Genomic DNA, 18,541 nt, shown 5'->3' on the forward strand with positions numbered 1-18,541 from the left:
TGGTTTGTTTTGTTTTTTAAATTGAGCGAAAACCTGCCATAACCCAGTGAGGACAAAATTTTCTGTTCTAGAAAGATGATGACGATGACGAGGATCCAAGTGAGCTGTTGTGAGAGGACATAATATTGGACAGATGGTTTAGGGTCAACATTGGTCTCATCTCCCTGAAATCACTAACGTATTATGCTGTGATCACAAAGTGAGGGCAGAAATGTACCTAACAGCAGCCTCGCAGTGACTCACTCATTTTATGGGAGGCTCACAGAGATTTTATCAGGCCGATTGAATTACAAAATCATCTGCGCGAAATAAAATTTTGTCAGTGCCTTGGGGTAAAATTATATTTGCCTCTACTGTATTGCTTGATGATGATCGTATTTTGTCTTAGTACATCTATTGTCATAGGGCTGCCAAAATTGCTGTGCCATCTAAAGGAATCTATATCTACACTATATCTGTAGCCTGGTGTCTTTTCTGCTGGTGTTTTAAATTAGGGGATCAGACAGCAAGGATGGAAGAAATCCTAACAGCAGAGAAATGAGGAAATTATAAAGCCTGAAGTTTATTAAGACAATGGCAAGTGATCTATTTTAATATAACCATAAGCAGAATTAGACAGCCTGACTACAAAAAGGCAGCGTTAATGTGTATCGCCAGTGAGCCAGTTCTTCATATCATATCTGTACATGAGACAAGGTAAATCCTATATAATCCCGTCTGACCAGCTGAGAGCTCAGCAGCCCGTCCTCGCCTGCAGGTGGTCGAGTCGGTCAACTGTGAGTGAGGGTGGTCGCTGCTCTGCTCTCTGCTCACAGCACCAGCTTGAACCTATACTTTGGGTTAATATGAGCTCTAGCTGACCTCAGACACACTGGCTGGTTTGAAAAGAGGTCATGGCCTTTTATTGAAAGGATCATCTTTCTCTGCCCCACAGACCCCTCCTCCCTTTGTTGCCTCCCTCCTATTGATTTCCCACACAATGAAGAAGATCCTTTGTCATCAGGGATGACATCCTGCAGAGAGAAAACCCTTCTCCTGTGTGAGGGTCCCTACTACTGCCTCTAGCCCGTGCTGTTATCATGTGAATTATTAAAAAGCACAACAGCAAGGAGCTGAACATAGACTGAACTAACTATGATGCAAATGTTTATTTATTTATTTAATAATTCATTTGGTGGTTGTTTTCCGGTTTCATCGTTTTTTAATCTAGCATTTTAAGGCAAATACAAATTAGCAGTGTCTGGGAGTGCCAGAAGGTTTTCAACTTCATTACCTTCATTCTTTTTTATGCAGCAGAATAAGATGTTTTTATTACAATCCATTTCAGAGTGCTATTTATAAATACAGTCACCAAAATACCTAAGCATTTTAAAAATAGAAGTTTCAGAAACAGATCAGTTTCTGGTATTTGTCTGAAAGATCCTTTGGGAACTCTTGAAAGGATATCCTCTGTAAAGATGTGCTGATTTGTATTAATCCAGATCCGTTTTTAAAATAAAACCACAATACTATTCTGTGATACATTTCTCAGTGCGAGGGTCAAAGGATTGGACTGTTATTTCCTCGCTTGGATAGAAAAAAACGCAGGAGCTACAACCCATAGAAAGTTAGTTTCAGTTCTCACGTGTACAAAAAAACGTAAAGTGTCCGTAACAGCCAAGGTAACAAGGCGTAATGCATTCCTAATACTCATTGTTTGGACTGAAGTCTCCCCAGAAACATAAGGAAAGTGCCCAAGAATGTATCTTGATATTCATGAGTTTGCTCCTCTCTCTCTCTCTCCCTCTCCCTCTGCAGCCGATCTTAAACCAAGCCGGGCTGCCACAGGGGCCCTCCGACCAGAAGGTTGTTGTCGTGACGGTGGATAACTGCGATGCCTCTGTGGCCCTGAGGTTTGGTCACATGATCGGAAACTACACTTGCTCTGCTCAAGGCAGCCAGTCAGGATCCAAAAAGTAAGTACATCAGAGTTCTTTTACTGTGGAATGAGAAGATGAACCTCAGTTTTTACCTCCATAAATAACCTTGTTCCTGCTTTACAGACACCCTCATTATTTCTGTATTGACTTCACTAATTAATTGAAAGAATAAACTTGTTTTGAAATGAAGTTCCACTTCTGCAGGGAGTTGGCTGAGCTTTGCTTTTCTCCTTCATTGGGATGTTTATCCTTTTTATCTGTTTACATCTCTATGGGGAGAAACACTCTCTGTAATAAATTTTTCATTGGGAGTGCGGGATATGTAAACGGTCACGAGTTCTGTCTCGTCAGATCTTTGGACCTCACCGGGCCCCTGCTTCTCGGAGGAGTACCCAAACTTCCAGAAGATTTTCCCATTCACAACCGGCAGTTCGTGGGCTGTATGAAGAATCTGCGCATAGACAACCAGCACATAGACATGGCCAGCTTCATTGCTAACAACGGCACTCTGCCAGGTATAGTATGCAGTATATTTGACCTGCTGTTTGCTTTTTGAAGAACATCCCCAGCTTTCAATCTCTTCAACCTGGGAAAGTTTTGCAGTCAAATGGTGTTTATGGTTAGACCAGCCAAGCAGGAAAAGATTGAATAACAGTCGATAAGCAGCACAGCGGGGAAGTAGAATCCATGGGAAATGATCATTATACCTGCGATGAATCGTTTATCACCCTCTGACTCTGCTACTTTGATGAAAATAAATCAAACAGGAGAGACCTCTTGTTTTCTCCCCCTCCTAGGATGCTCTGCCAAAAGACATTTCTGCAGCAACAACCCGTGTCTGAACGGAGGAACCTGTGTGAACCTGTGGGGCTCTTTCAGCTGTGATTGCCCACTCGGATTTGGAGGACAAAACTGCGAAAGAGGTGAATAAGCTGAGCAGAAAAGTGCAGTGCATCAGGGTGGAAGCACTCACACATTAAATCAGAGATGACATGGAGTTGACTGCAATTTTTTTGTCTTTGTGACCTGAGACTGAACTTGTCATCAAGTAAGAACACACTGCCTTTGTACTTGAGATGAGCAGAGTACAGACAAACAAGAACTCACTAATGCATAAACCAGTGTTCTTAGAAATAGCAGGTGGGGAATTAGTTGTCTGGAGTGCAGTTCCTGGTGTTTGTCAAATCAGTGCTTTTAGACATACAGCCAGAAACAGCCTGGTGATTACTCTGCTTTAGTTTTAATGAGTGATTTCTGACAGAGTCAGAGTTTTCTCTGCTTTAAAAGAGGTGGAGCCAGTTTCAGACTAATTGCTTCTCAACTCTTGAAGGCATATCGTATATATCTTGTGTTTCTGTCTGTTTTTGCTCCACCTGATCAGCAGCAGCTGCTTTCTGTGGTGATATAAGGTTTACTGCAATTTGAGACAGAGGAATGGAAGTGAACCATTTTAACCACAGTCACGGAAAAACCAAACCTTTGTTTTTAGCTTGAAGTGGAGACAGAAAAAAGGATTTATTGAAGAGTGTTTTTCATGCAACTGGGACAGAGAATCGTGAAACTGTGTGATCACATTGCTGATCTCCAAAGGTGATCCAATGAGCTTTGATTTCTTGAATTTATTATGACCAACAGCCCTGAACAATAAATGTCACCACCAGATGCCTTTTCGGAGTGCAATTCTTAAAGCACGAACATTCATGAGAATATTTGCGTTATGTAAAACATGGTTCATCTGACCTGATGGCCACATGTTGACAGTAGGTTACTAGATAAGGTAAAAGTCCAAATACAATTTAGAAAGTAGAGTTAGTGTGTTTGGTCAACAACAACAACAAAAAATCATATCCACAGGAAAGTTAATGAGTTAAAAACACCCCAGAATACAAAAATCCAACTTGGCAATGCAACATTAAATATAAAGCAAAATGAACCATAAATATCATATATAAGGTACTATGGTTAGAACTGAAGCATGACAAAAGATAAAATCCCTAAATTATTTCCAATTTTCACCTGAATTTCAAACATTTTGAATGAAGCTGAGTCACTAGTGTCCCTCTTTCCATCTTGCTCTTCTCTGTAGCCAGCAGAAAAGGCCTTCTGGGTTTATTTACCATTGGCGATCAATCGTTTCGATTTGGGTGATTCAGGTGTTTTTCCTCACTGTGCTCAGAGACAGACTAATGAGAGGAAGCTGTCAGGCAAGGTGTCCTTATGCTTCATGTTGTTGACTGAACTATCCAGAAAACTGTTGGACCCCAGAGTCAGCGCATGAATGAACAAACACCATGATTCCCCCTGATTCGGAAACGTCAACAGTTCAACTACTTCAGATGTGATCTGACATCGACATTTCACGGTTGCACTAAAAAGATTTAGAGGAGTCACTGGAGGGTCCCCACTGAAAGGTCTCACATTTCCACATCACACTTATGTGGAAGTTGCCTATTGGGCCACAACTGACTCCCACACAGCACAGAGAGACATTCCCACCCCCAGCAGCTGGATGCAACGTGTCATTGAAGCTCAAACATCACAGGAAGGGCCGAGACTTTGACAATAATGTTAACCACTTTTTTCTAATGCATCGGCATCACCTCTGCCTCTGTCCTTCCACTTCATCTGGGTTTTATCATCCTTCCTGTGTAGTTATGGCCAGTCCACAGCGTTTCTTGGGTAACAGCCTGTTGCAGTGGACCAACCCGGTGGCGGCGTCCGTCCCCTGGCACGTAGAGCTCATGTTCCGCACACGTCAGGCCAGTGCCACACTCCTGCACATCTCCTCTGGCCTGCAGCACAACCTCACACTACAGGTGACAGCAGTATATTGTCAAACACACACAGTCTCTCTACACTGTGGTTTCATTTTGCTTGAGATCAAGTCTCATCATGCATTATTCTGCTTCATAAGCAGTTTTACATTCACTGGAATGTTGCAATACAGAGAAATGTGCATGTATCCTCCAGGGAGTAAGACTCAGGACAGTTCAGTTAAAGTGGCAAGTAAAAAAAAAAACAAAGAATATGTTTATGGGCACTTGATCTTATCTCATCTAAATTCAGTGAGACTGAAAACATATTTCTTCATGTTTGAGCCTCAGTGGGAGCCTGGCAGTGGTCCTCAGCAAAGGCTCCCATCAGATGGATAGAAAGAATGAGGCGCCCCCTTTTGGCCTCCTGTATTGTAGCACTGTTGCTGATGATCAGAAGACTTTGGCATACCTTAGAGGACCAAATACATCAGGGGAGTCAGCCCTGTGTGCAGCTACTGTTTGAGCATGTCTAGACTTCCACCTCTGTGATGTTGTACAACTGTCCAATAATCTATTTCCAGTCGAGCGCACCAGTGATGGGCAGCAATTAAAGGTTTGATCTATCACTGTAGAGAACGCTGGAGCTCTCTGCTTCTGTTTATGATGTGATGCAGACTGGATTTCTTATTGATTTTTCTTTTCTTGATTTTTTTTTTTTTTTAACCTCTGCTTTGGCCCCTTCTGTTTTTAAACATCTGTTCATCGACCCTCCTGCTGTCTCTTCCCTTTTTTCTTGCCGTTCTCCTTGCTGTTGTAGGTGCGTGGGGGGAGGGTGCTGATGGGGCTTCACAGAGGTGAAGACTCAACCCTCTCCCGCCTGGAGGAGGTTCTGGTGAATGACGGAGACTGGCATCATTTGCAGCTGGATATCAGCAGTCTGGGAGGAGCAGCAAGCCAGCACAAAGCTGTTTTGTCTCTGGACCACGGACTGTACCTGGTGAGGCATTCTGTCTGACTCAAATCACTATGAATGAAATTCCTCTTTCTTTGCAGTCTTAAAATAAGTGTCAAATACATATTCAGGCAAGTATGGAAGTGGACGGGAAGCTGCAAGACTCCAAGCTGAAGGCTGTGAGTGTCGGTGGTTTGGCAAAGCCTGATGGGAAAATTCTGCATGGCTTCCGTGGCTGTATGCAGGTTTGTGTTTTCCTTTCCCACATGTGATAATATTGCAAAGTAGACAAGAAGCACGCCGTCTGACTTATTTTGAACATTTCATCAGATCAGATCAGATTAGATCAGATCCATCCATAATACTGTTTGTGCTGACGTGTGTGTTTGTTTGTTTGCTGTCCTGCAGGGTCTACGTGTTGGAGGAGCTCTGAGTCTGTCTCAGGCCAGGAAGGTGAATGTGGAGCCGGGATGCAGTCTGCCAGACCCCTGTAGTTCCAGCCCCTGTCCCCTCAACAGCTACTGCAGCGATGACTGGGACAGCTTCTCCTGCACCTGCCTCAGTGGTCAGTCACGACAAAAGTTTGAAAGCCAAAAACAATGATCATTATATACCGCTGATCAGAAATGCTACCTTAAAGAATAAAAACTGTTCAGTTTGCATGTCACATTCACCAAGATGAGTAGTTGTTTCTGTGAATATTAAATTAATCTTCTTAAATTGCTTATGTCGAAATACAAAACTTTGATGTTTCACCAACAAAAATATTTCAAGTTAATTCAAATGCAACTCAAAAAATGTTCTATAAATATAACTCATTATTATATTAGCTTGTCCTTTTATGCAATCCTTTCCTCTCATCCCTGCATACCAAAGTTTACCTGCAGTGCCCATGTTGTAGCAGCAGAGCAATTGATTTGTCATCCTTTGCTTATCTTGTGTTTTACAGGCTACTATGGCTCTAACTGCACTGATGTATGTTCACTGAACCCCTGTGAACACGAGTCAAAGTGCACCAGGAGGCTGAGTTCCTCTCGTGGTTACACCTGTGACTGTCCCAGCAACTACTTTGGCCGTTACTGCGAGAAAAAGTACAGTTTTCCATATTGATGTTGTTCTACATGTGTTATTAGTCACACTTTGTTCATCATGGTCATAAATGGTCATCATCATAAATGATCAAAATGGATGATGCGTTTTCGCTGCAGGACTGACCTGCCGTGTCCAAGAGGCTGGTGGGGTCACAAGACTTGTGGTCCGTGTAACTGTCAGACAGACAAGGGTTTTGATTCTGACTGCAACAAGACCAGTGGAGAGTGTCGCTGCAAGGTGAGTTTGCTCATAAGGTCAGAGTTAGATGGATACAAAGATGTGTCTAAAAACACACAGCAAGTACTAGCACATTTTTATGCAACCTGTACAGAAACAGATGTCAAACTGCCAACAGCTCACAAAGTAAAAAGCTAGACTTCCAAAAATGAAATACAAGCACATTTATACTGCATACAGACTTTGTGAGAGAAACTTTTAGCTGCCAGATGTTTTTGTACAAACAGCTGCAGCTTGTTGTATGTGTCCTGACCCGTTGTTATGTGGAAATGAAGTCACAAACACTGATTGCTTGTTAGTCAGCACATCATGTCTCTTTCCAGGACAACCACTACCAACCTGACGGCAGTGACACCTGCCTGCTGTGTGACTGCTATCCAGTCGGCTCTTTCTCCAGAGCCTGTGACCGAGAGAGCGGCCAATGTCAGTGCAAACCGGGTGTGATTGGACGCCAATGTGACCGCTGCGACAACCCCTTCGCTGAGGTTTCATCTAACGGCTGTGAAGGTCAGAGTGGCAACAGATTGTTGTGAAGTTATTGAACTGCTTCAAAATGAGATTTTCTTTTTAGCTGTAAATGTATTAAAATATTAATTCCGTTGTTATTCTCCTCATCTCCCGCCTCCTGCTCCTCTGCTCACCTCCCTATGCCTCCCTCAGTAATCTATGACAGCTGCCCTCAGGCCATCGAGGCTGGGATCTGGTGGCCTAGGACTAAGTTTGGTCTCCCTGCAGCAGTACCCTGTCCCAAAGGAACACTTGGTATGATGGTTTCTCAGCAGATCATCAAATTACCATACAATAATGGCAGTGTATGAAACTTGCCTGAAGCCCTTCCTCTGCTGCAGTCTACTCCGCAACTCTCATGTGATAACTCCCTCTCTCCCTCTCTCTCTCCTCCACACTAGGCACTGCCATCCGACACTGTGATGAGCACAAGGGCTGGCTGCCTCCCAATCTCTTCAACTGCACCTCTGTTACCTTCAGCAAGCTGAAAACGTTGGTGTGTAGCTCCTTCCTCTGTCAGATTAAAATCTAACTAGCTCTGTGAGGCTGTAGATGCAGCATGCTCATGTGCCAATCAGCCCTTTCAGCTTAGCAAATGGTCTTTGCTAATTAGCAGAAAAGCATGTCAGTCAGGACAAACTGAAAGACTCACTGCTGTAATGGCTACAAATCTAGTTTATCAATAAGGAGCTTTAAGTTACTTGATGGTTGTGTTTTACTTCCTACAGTCTGAGAAATTTTCCCGTAATGCATCACTCCTGGACTCTGGATACGTCCAGCAGACAGCAGCCATGTTGGCCAACGCCACTTTGCACACAGAAAAATACTACGGCAGCGATGTGAAGGTGGCTTATCGGCTCACACAGAGTCTGCTGCAGCATGAGAGCAACCAGCAGGGCTTCAACCTCACAGCCACACAGGATGTCCACTTCACTGAGGTGAACAACCACACGCTGTCTCTGATAGAAACACAGCCTCACACAGGGAGCATTAAAAAAAAAAAAAAGTAGATTGTACCAAATTTTTGTAGGAAATGAAACTAGAGTATAAACAGAAGGACAGTCTTGCTTGGTGGGACATCACAGCCCTAATGCTCCATCTGCAGGGAATGCATCACACTTCATTTCACTCTCCGCTGTGACATCCTGTCACACCGACCTCTCGCTGTTTTCTGACAGAATCTGGTTCGAGTGGGCAGCGCCATCCTGTCCCCAGACACTCGGCTGCACTGGGAGTTGATCCAGCATTCAGAGGGCGGCACGGCGGCACTGCTGCGCCACTATGAGGAATATGCAAACACACTGGCACAGAACATGAGGAAGACCTACCTCAGCCCCTTCACCATCGTCACACCACATATAGGTCAGCACTCTACCAGGAAGCTGGAGATGTGATGTGCTGACAACTTCACTACGATGCAGCATATCATCATACATCATGTTAATTAAGTAGAATGAGGTTCTGCAAGCGCAGGCTGAAAATGAAAGTTTAGCAAATTTCTCATGTTTGTTTACTTTTCCTGCAATTAAGTGAGGACAAACCTTGAAGCAAAATATTTATAGTTCCTTTTCAGAAATTTGTAGTACAAAAATATGTCAGTATTAATGAATGTTAATACTCTTAAGTGTGTGAGTGCTAATTATATTACAACATGATATCAATATGAATAATCTAGAATTAATTTAAAATTGAAGTGACAAACGAATACTACATCAAATCCATTTTCAATAAAACAGAGAGATAGTGTTTATGATTTATATTTGGGAAAGCAAGGGGAAGGCTTTGAAGCAGCATGTATTTTAGATCTCCTACAGCGAGGCATATTTTACAGAACTCACAGGACAAAGAAATGCTCTTATAACATCACAGATCATCTCACCACGGCTCTGTTTTGTTCTCCACAGTTATCTCTGTGGACCGCCTAAAAAAGATGAATTTTGCCGGAGCCAAGCTCCCGCGGTACCAGTCCCTGAGGGGTCCCCGTCCTGTCGACCTGGAGACGGCCGTCACTCTGCCTGATTCTGTCTTCCAGCCTCCTGTGGACACCAAGGGCCACAGGCACCTGGACGTCTTCCCAGAGTCCACACTGAGGAACCGCTCAGCTAACAGGAAGAGACGCCACCCTGATGACAGCCAGCAGGATGCTGTCGCCAGCGTGATCATCTTCCACAGCCTGGCCTCGCTGTTACCAGAGAGCTATGATCCTGATAAGAGAAGCCTGCGGTGAGAGTGACAAACTAAACTGCAGCATGAAGACAGGCTATCAGCCTTCAGGATATTATTTTAATTTCATGTATATCCCTACAATGTACAAATGAAGAAACTTGTATTTATTGGCTGAAGAAAATCCTTAAATGGTCACTTTAATTCTAGTCTAGTTTGTGTGTGAATTTAATGACAGCAACAATGCTACTACTATAATAATAATAATAATGCATCCAAAATAGATTTTTGCATTACCTTCTTTTAACTTCAGAGTAATCTTTGATTTTTACAAAATAATTTACTCCACCTCTCTGGCTTTTACTCTTTTGTCTAATGTTCAGTAGAAACTAAGGTGTGCAGCTGGAAATAACAGACTTTTGACTAACAATTAAGCAAACAAAAGAAAAAAAAGACGACCAGTTTTAAAAGGTTTTAATATTCAGTTGGAACGGAACCAGCAAGGACCAGCAGGGCCTCTGGTCTTATGGGTGTTGTAGACAGGAAAACTCTGAGTTCAGACCTTTTACAGCATCATTTCATTTTCCTCAGGGTCCCAAAGCGTCCGGTCATCAACACTCCAGTTGTGAGTATCACGGTGCACGACAATGATGAGCTTCTGCAGCACACACTGGACAAACCCATCACGGTGCAGTTCCGCCTAGTGACCACAGAGGAGCGCTCCAAACCCATCTGTGTTTTCTGGAACCACACTATTCTGTGAGGATGACAACAACACACTGGTGCTGATGAAACTAGTTGTATTACACTCTCACTGTCCTATGATCTATGTGTTTTATCTCAGTGCTGGTAACGGTGGGTGGTCGGCGAAGGGCTGCGAGGTGGTTTTCAGGAACAGCACCCACATCAGCTGCCAGTGTTATCACATGACCAGTTTTGCTGTGCTCATGGATATTTCCAGGAGAGAAGTGAGTGATGATAAATCTTTTAGCTTCAGCAGGGCCACCAGTCAAAAACTCAAAACTCATTCACAATGTTTGTGCCAGAACGGAGAGATCCTGCCGATCAAACTCCTGACATGGAGCACAGTGGGAGTGACACTGGGCTTCCTCTTCCTCACCACCACCTTCCTCCTCTGTTTGAGACCCATGCAGAGCAACAAAACAAGTATCATCAACAATGGGGCCACTGCACTCTTCCTCTCTGAGCTCACCTTCATCCTGGGCATCAACCAGGCTGACAACCTGGTAAGCAACATGTATTTCCAGACTTTACTCTCACAGTATATATACCATGACGCCCCCTTCCTAGGCCCAGTGTTTTAATCTTAGCTCTTCATTTCTCCCTCACCTCCTTCTTGTAGTTTTTGTGCACGGTCATCGCCATCCTGCTCCACTTCTTCTACCTCTGCACTTTCTCCTGGCTTTTTCTGGAGGGGCTGCACGTATACCGCATGATCAGTGAAGTGCGAGATATCAACTATGGACCCATGAGATTTTACTACCTGATTGGCTGGGGAGTGCCCGCCTTCATCACAGGTCTGAACCCTCTTTTAATTAATCAGATCACAACAATGCACTCACAGTACAGAGAAAGCCTGGGAGGTTCATTCCTGAAATAGCATCTTATGTCTGACAGTGCAGACTTCATATAATATCAGTGCGTTGTAAAAGTGAACTTTCAGAGACTTAAAAATGTGAGATAAAGGGGGCCACATCATGATTAGTGCTGTCTAATGCAATCCTGCCGAAGTGATGTCTATAATGTTCAGTATTTGTTGGCATTGTCAAAGGGACATAAATAAAAGTAAAGTACTTTTAAAGTACTTTAAAGTAAGAGTTTGCTGCTACAGTCTGTCTTCCTGGGTTTGTCTCCAGGCTTGGCGGTGGGACTGGACCCCGAGGGCTACGGAAACCCAGACTTCTGCTGGTTGTCTTTGTACGACACGCTCATCTGGAGCTTTGCCGGACCCATTGCTCTGGCAGTGTCGGTGAGTCCCTGCAGTCGTGATTTACTTGGTATGGTAACAGTAGTATAACTCTAATGTGCTATCAAGGTGAACTGTATTTTTCCACATGTCAGTGTGCAACCTCATCTTTCCCAGTGCCACAGTTTATATGACATTTCAACGTGCTGACTCACAATGATCTCATCACAGTGGCACAAGATATGTTGATATAACGAACACACCCGTCACTGTTCAGCTGATTTAATTTCAACATGCATTCAAATTCACTGACTGGAAAAGTTAACCTCATAGAATGTAATATGCACAGATGGATTTGTTGTTTGCTTTCACAAGCCATGTTATTAGCAGGTGATTCATTTCGATATTTTGTCCACAGATGAATATCTTTCTGTACATCGTGTCATCCAGAGCCTCCTGCTCCTCGAGACACCACAGCATTGAGAAGAAAGAACCTCGTGTGTAAGTGACATTTCACTCAAACACATTGCATACACAGCACACAGAGGAATTTTACAGGCATGGGAGCTTTCTGGCGCTCGATATTTGATTGTCAGGGTACTTAAAGAAACTAGAAAAACCAGACCGGCAATCCCGTAAAGGATGTCAGTGGTGGATTTGATTAAACATTTATTTTGGTCATCTCTAAAAGAAGCTCAGTAATCTTTCCTTGTTGGGCTGACAGAAAATCATGTGAGAAAAGTTCAGATTAATTGTTATGATTGAAAGAAAATTTACTTTTATTGCATTCAGTTTTGCGCTGTTGTGTCTTTGGTTTTATTATTAATTTCTTTTCACGGGACAAAAATTTTACTGCACTCTCTCTCAGTCTGATCAGTCTGATCTGAACTCCTGACCGGGTTCTCAGCACACTCTGGTCTCTCATCACCAATCTCCATCTTCAGATAGAAGAATGCTTAAAAAAATCACCATGTCAGCTCTTCATTAAATTCGCTCTGTGTTCTCGCTCATGTGATTCTGAAGCTCTGGCCTGAAGACTGCAGGTGGTGTCCTCCTCCTGGTTTCAGTCACATGTTTTCTGGCGCTGCTGTCCGTCAACAGCGACATGATCCTCTTCCACTACCTGTTCGCTGGCTTCAACTGTGTGCAGGTGAGCCGTTCAGTCCCCCTGAAACAGTGTGAAAGGATGTTTCTTGAATTCTTTTTTCCTGACCCCCTCCTCTCTTCCATCATCCAATCCCAGGGTCCCTTTGTTTTCTTCTTCCGCATTGTCTTCAATAAAGAAGCAAGGACCGCCATGAAATACTGCTGCAGCCGCAAGCGCCCCGATCATATGATCAAATCCAAGGCCTCTGTGAGTCCCTCCCTGCAACAATAGTCCATCTGGAATGAAAACCATCCAGTTAGATATTTTTATGTGCTGTCCAGTCCCAAAAACCTTTAATTTATTCAACGGTTCCCTTTCTGGACTTGGATACCTTTGTTTTTTTACCCTTATATAATGTCAAGTATGCAAAAATGGTCACTGCAGCCAAATCAAATCCAAGAATTTAGACTCAGCAGCTGTTTTCTGGTATTCTGGTATTGAGTGTATTGTTAGATACACCTTTTTGTTTTTTTATTTTAGGTAAAATATTACATCTGATAACAGTTTGAAATATTTATGCCTGAAGGAGGAAACACTGGCCTTTGAGCTAAAATGGAAAAATCATTCAACTTTAATCAGGAAACACACATTTTGACAAGTTGCCACACAGTATCGCAGAAACAAGTCCAGTCATTGCTCGCTGATCTCCATCTAGTTTTTTTATTCTGTGAACACTGTCTGTATTTTCAGGGTTACAAGTGCAACACTAATTACATAGACAGCAGGTTGTACCACCTTCCCTTTGGAGAGTCCAGTGTGTCTCTGAATGGCACCATGCAGAGCGGGAAGAGTCAGCAGAGCTACGTCCCCTTTGTTCTCCGGTATGGCGTTAAAATCAGTATCCTACTTTACCTTCCGTGGTGGACAATGAAGGTGTGAACTGTCTTCACGCGTTGTTTTAGGGACGACGGATTGAGCAGCAGTCAGGCACACATCGCTCTGAACGACCAAGCATCGCTCTTTCATGAAAATAAAGAACACCTGGACGGTACTTTTCTTATGTTGTCTGTGATTCTCTTCATCTGCATCCAAAGGTGTCACTGGACTCACTTTTATCTCTCTGTGTAGATCGCGACAGTGACTCGGACAGCGACCTGTCTCTGGAGGATGACCAGAGCGGTTCCTACGCCTCCACACACTCCTCTGACAGCGAAGACGAGGAGGGTCCGCTCCCTCCAGAGGAATGCTGGGAAAACCTGGTTTCCAATGGGACCAAGCGGTCCCTATCACATGGTACAGGCGCTCATCTGAAGCTACCCTAAAAATATTTATATTTCCACATCATTCAATCACTTGTATTGTTTTTATTTTTATTTATTTTATTTATTTTTTTTTTAACACAAAGTGGCACTAATCTGAACTGTTTCACCTACAAGGACCAAATACACAAAAACACATCCACAAAGAAGGAATAATGATAAATTGAAGCAACTGATGCCAAAACCTGGCCGTGTGCTAGTAGAATATTTCTGTCCCCTCATATGTTTTACTAAAGTGATTCAACCAGGCTGAAAGCACTAAAACTAACCATTTGCATCGTCAGCAAGGTTAAACTGAGTTCCATATTTAGTTAACTAAACCAGATGGTATCTGTTCCCCCAGACAACAGTTTGACTAAGATGCATTGGCCTGGAGATTACGCAGCAGTGAGTGACAGTGATCTGAAGACAGGAAGTCTGGTCAGTCCGGAGCCAAACCTCTGCTCTGATGACCGGACACAGGACGCCATGACAGTGCTTCTGCCCAGTTTGCCCAACTTCAACGCTCACCCTCAAAAAGGTGAGTTTCAGCCGAGCACACACACCAGCAGGAGCCTGGACATTACAGAGAGTATTTTTTTTTTATTTTTTTTTTTATATTAAAGGATTTCCTTTTTGGTATGAAAACTTCTTTAAACATCTCCATGTACCTCTGAATTTTGGTAAATCTTTCTTTCCACCGTATTATTTGATTTTAAATATATAAACAATGATTTACAGTTTCTGTGTCTGCTGTTGTTTTTTCATGATGACATTGAGGGTTGTTTTTTTTTTACCCATTGTAGGGATCTTAAAGAAGAAGCAGCTTTCTCCTATTGTTGAGAGGAATGGTCTCAGTCGTATCCACAACGAGCTGTGTGAAAAGGCCCCAAGAATGGGGTCACCACACGGGTCCTCGTCCAGCGACAGTCGAGCTGGTCCGGCTAAACCTGGCCTACCTGAGCAGCTAAATGGTGTCGCCATGAGCATCAAAGCAGGGACGGTGGATGGAGACTCATCGGGGTCAGAGTGAGTATTAACACAAGCTCATACACAAAGATCAGACACTAAGAAAAAAATCCATCAAGCAAATATTATTTTGTTACTAAGTCACTGTCAGTGTCAACGTGTCCAGTGTTGTGTTACTGTTTGTCACTGAAGCCTTCACTGTCTGTGTCAAGCTACAGTTTGTGCTGCCGTCCTCAGTGACTGCTGTTTTCATTCTGTGTAGTTGGTCTCATTTCCACCTCAAATAGTTTTCACTATTTCTGTTAAGCCAAATGAGGACCGCTCCAGTTCTGCTGATCCAAAACTCCACAATTAAACTGTGCCCACTATGGTGACTCTAAATGTGGCTCTGCAGCTCCATAGACTTCATGCTCACTGCTCATGTGGGACATACTGGATACTGGTCAAGTTTATGTCATGTGACTATTTGATTCTGAAAAATATAGAGATGTTTTTATCATGTTATTCATCAAACAAATAAAACTGAAGTTATCAAAAATTAAGTTTCCAGACAGAAGAAAATTGTTTGGGTACTTTGCCTCCTGCAAATTCTAAAATTGAGGGGAAATCTGATTTGAATCAAGAATTGTCTGATTAAATCAGACCAAAAATCTGACCTGGTCCAGTTTTTGATTCTCCATCAACAGTATTGCAGTTCAGTGCACAACTTTAGCAGCATACTGTTTGAGGAGAGAGGACAATGTGGTTTTAAAAAATGTTCCAGGAGCTGTCTGGAACAGACGCTGGCATTTTCCTTCTTTAAATTTTCCTCTGCATTAAAAGTATGATGCATGTCTAATAACAAGAAACTGACGGCTCATCATAGAATACACTTAAACACCTTCATTTTGTGAGTATAAAGCCGAAACATATTCTCCACAGAGAGTAAGACCAGAGGAACAGAGATGCCTCTAAAGTGCCTGTTAATGACAAGAACATGTGATTCTTAAAGGCGGCAGGCAGCAAAAACAGCACAAAACAATAAAAATACATAAATTATAATTTACTAATGGACCTTCTTTGCCCCTTTTCTCTTTCCAAAAATCATAGATTTTTATTCTTTAATTTTATCCCATGATGCTCTGTCTCTCATTCAGAAACAATCAGGATCACTTGCTGTGTCATAAATCTGAAAAGTCGTGTGAAGTCAGTGAACACTGAGCTAAATTACACTCACTGGCTTAGTGCATGAATTCACAGTTTGGTCTCAAATCAAACGAGAAATCTGCTTTGCTCACTCCACCTGAACGTGAAAATGAACATTTCACTTTCCTGTAGAAAATTAGGCAGCCACCACGGCTGACTCCCTCCCAAGTCTGAAAATGTATTGGTCACTCTTTTCAAGGACAGGACGTGTCTGTCATTTTCTGCTGAACCCTTTGACTGATGTTGTGGTGCAACATTAACTACAATTGTGTATTTAAAATAGTGAGTGTGGAATCACCTTTGAGACACAGCAACATCCTCAGATTGATGCATCCTTTCAGCACCTGTCATCGCTCACAGCCTGTTTGTGTGTCTGTGTGCATCTGTGTGGAAGTGTTTCATTGCCTCACACATTTATGTTTCCACTTTGTGTTCTTCCTTGTTTTGTGCTTTATTTGTCTCCAACACCTTCCTCTCCATCCACGAAATCAACCATCCTCCTCGTCATCCTCGTCCTTGTCCATGCGCCATCCTGTTTTCCCAGCAGCCACTGCAACACCGCCATGTGACTGCGTTGACGGAGGGGTGTGTCTTTGCAGGTAATAGAGCCTCCCTCCTCAACACTGACTGCAAACAGGGAGCACCGGGCTTCTTCTTTTTAAAAATGAGGAAAAGGAGGTTCCCCTCGTCATCATGATCCTCTGAAGGTGTGTGTGCGTGCGTGCGTGTGTGCGTGTGTGTGTGTGTGTGTGTGTCTGTGTGTTCATATATGTGTGCCAAACCTCAGGAGTCACGCACACTGACACGAGTCTCACTCTCCCTTTAGGAAATCATTTTGTTTACATACTTGAAGCAATGCACTTTTTTATTTACTGCTTTATCAGCAGTTCACTTTTGTGTAGTGTTTTTTGTTCTGGGGTATGTGTTTTTTTTGTTTTGTTTATTATTTTTTTTTTGAGGACTGTGGAACAATACTTTTGGGTGGGTCATTTAGAAGTAGCCTTGCAAACATTCAGGGACATTCCTTTTTTCATGCATCACTACTTTGTCTTTGTGGTTGGCCGGTCTCTGTTCCTGACGGAGCTGTTAGTGTTTGTGCCAGTCTGAGGTCTGAGCAGCAGATGTTGTTTCACACGCCTGAAAGGTCCGCGAGGCACAGTGTGATCCCGTGCAAGTCGTCCACAGACGCAGAAGCTCAAATCACTGTACCATTAAGCTACTTCTCATTCATGAAGGATTTCTCCAGAGACTGCTCAGCCTTCGAGGGGTAAACCAGCATGTGTCGAGCTAAAAATGACTCAGAAGACTTTTGATATATCCTTTTTTTTTTTTTTTTTTGTAAATCAATGGGGGCACATTTTTATGGACATTGAAAGCGCTCTCATTTTTCATCATTTCATCTGAGGGATGAACACATTCAATCGAGTTCAGTGACTAAACAGCTGTATTTTATCGATTAGCAACAGACCGTTTGTCTTTTGTAAGATAAATAAATACATGCAAATATGTGCTGTAATACTATTTGAGCTATAATCCATTTCTACTGTACAGAGTGGCCTGTAAATGAAACAAGAACGTATCTTTAAATGTAAGTAAATATATAAACACATTCAGACCAGTTTGGAGGAATTGACTGTTAAATTCAGTCAAATCGATGTAATGTTTGTGGATGCTATTTTTTTTTTTCACCAGCCATGATTTTAATGTATGAATTTCATGCCATACAAATCAACACTACCAGGTCAATCATATATACTCTGGTCGCCTAACTGAGGATTGTCACTTTTACTCTGTGCTCCTCTTTTTACTCATTAAATTGTTTTCTACCATTTCCATCGTACCTCATGTTTTATTTTAAATCAGTGCCAAGTCAAATAAATTAAATTAAATAATACATTTTCTAAAAGGTGAGTGCAACTGTTCAAGTGGAATAATCAAATATTCATTTTAAAATTCACCTTATTACAAACCTTTAAGAAAAGAGCAGCATTTTTCTTTAGCATCAATTAATTTAACTTTAACTTTAACAAAAACGACACTTGTTCTCTTCTGCTGATTTAGAGCTCATGTTGAATATTGATAGCACAGCATGTCAACGCTAAAGCCACAGCCAGCACCTTAGCTTAGCACAAATAACTGGAACTGGAAAAAGGGGAGCTCTTGACGGAGATGATATGATTGTTTTAGGTAGAATATAAACATTGTGGAAATGTGCACCCACAGGAATTTAGTGGAATCAACACTTTTTTTTACTTATTAACTTAAAGTTATTATTATTTTCAAATGTATCAAAATTGTTTTTGATTTCAGACCACTTCAGGTCTGAAAAAAGAATGATATTATACATAATTAGCAGCTTTAGAGGAAGAGGTGGACTTTCAGGCAGGCCCCTTTTCATTTTCAAGATCAAACTATTTTTAAATGGTCTAAAGTTCTTATTGAGATCTTA

The 18,541-nt window shown here is 42.4% G+C and overlaps 1 protein-coding gene across 3 annotated transcripts in view; it reads left to right on the forward strand.

Annotated features, from left to right (window-relative positions):
• The window catches only part of celsr2 (cadherin, EGF LAG seven-pass G-type receptor 2), a 53,966-nt gene extending 36,122 nt beyond the window's left edge, over positions 1 to 17,844 (forward strand). Inside the window, exons 6-34 of one of the 3 annotated variants that reach the window (XM_029501582.1) lie at positions 1,798 to 1,955; positions 2,271 to 2,434; positions 2,717 to 2,842; positions 4,572 to 4,735; positions 5,493 to 5,672; positions 5,759 to 5,872; positions 6,036 to 6,192; positions 6,577 to 6,718; positions 6,836 to 6,956; positions 7,280 to 7,463; positions 7,617 to 7,718; positions 7,865 to 7,959; positions 8,192 to 8,401; positions 8,642 to 8,825; positions 9,368 to 9,686; positions 10,218 to 10,385; positions 10,471 to 10,594; positions 10,673 to 10,873; positions 10,990 to 11,164; positions 11,504 to 11,616; positions 11,972 to 12,054; positions 12,577 to 12,703; positions 12,797 to 12,907; positions 13,391 to 13,521; positions 13,603 to 13,688; positions 13,769 to 13,933; positions 14,303 to 14,479; positions 14,745 to 14,967; positions 16,637 to 17,844. In XM_029501582.1, coding sequence (XP_029357442.1) covers positions 1,798 to 1,955; positions 2,271 to 2,434; positions 2,717 to 2,842; positions 4,572 to 4,735; positions 5,493 to 5,672; positions 5,759 to 5,872; positions 6,036 to 6,192; positions 6,577 to 6,718; positions 6,836 to 6,956; positions 7,280 to 7,463; positions 7,617 to 7,718; positions 7,865 to 7,959; positions 8,192 to 8,401; positions 8,642 to 8,825; positions 9,368 to 9,686; positions 10,218 to 10,385; positions 10,471 to 10,594; positions 10,673 to 10,873; positions 10,990 to 11,164; positions 11,504 to 11,616; positions 11,972 to 12,054; positions 12,577 to 12,703; positions 12,797 to 12,907; positions 13,391 to 13,521; positions 13,603 to 13,688; positions 13,769 to 13,933; positions 14,303 to 14,479; positions 14,745 to 14,967; positions 16,637 to 16,661 — 4,329 coding nt within the window. In that variant the 3' untranslated portion in view covers positions 16,662 to 17,844. The remainder of the gene's footprint in view (positions 1 to 1,797; positions 1,956 to 2,270; positions 2,435 to 2,716; positions 2,843 to 4,571; positions 4,736 to 5,492; positions 5,673 to 5,758; positions 5,873 to 6,035; positions 6,193 to 6,576; positions 6,719 to 6,835; positions 6,957 to 7,279; positions 7,464 to 7,616; positions 7,719 to 7,864; positions 7,960 to 8,191; positions 8,402 to 8,641; positions 8,826 to 9,367; positions 9,687 to 10,217; positions 10,386 to 10,470; positions 10,595 to 10,672; positions 10,874 to 10,989; positions 11,165 to 11,503; positions 11,617 to 11,971; positions 12,055 to 12,576; positions 12,704 to 12,796; positions 12,908 to 13,390; positions 13,522 to 13,602; positions 13,689 to 13,768; positions 13,934 to 14,302; positions 14,480 to 14,744; positions 14,968 to 16,636) is intronic. The other 2 variants (XM_029501583.1, XM_029501585.1) reach the window with 2 other exon arrangements.
• The last annotated feature ends 697 nt before the right edge of the window (positions 17,845 to 18,541 follow it).

This window comes from Echeneis naucrates, chromosome 5 (assembly GCF_900963305.1).
Source record: "Echeneis naucrates chromosome 5, fEcheNa1.1, whole genome shotgun sequence".
Lineage (NCBI taxonomy): Eukaryota > Metazoa > Chordata > Actinopteri > Carangiformes > Echeneidae > Echeneis > Echeneis naucrates.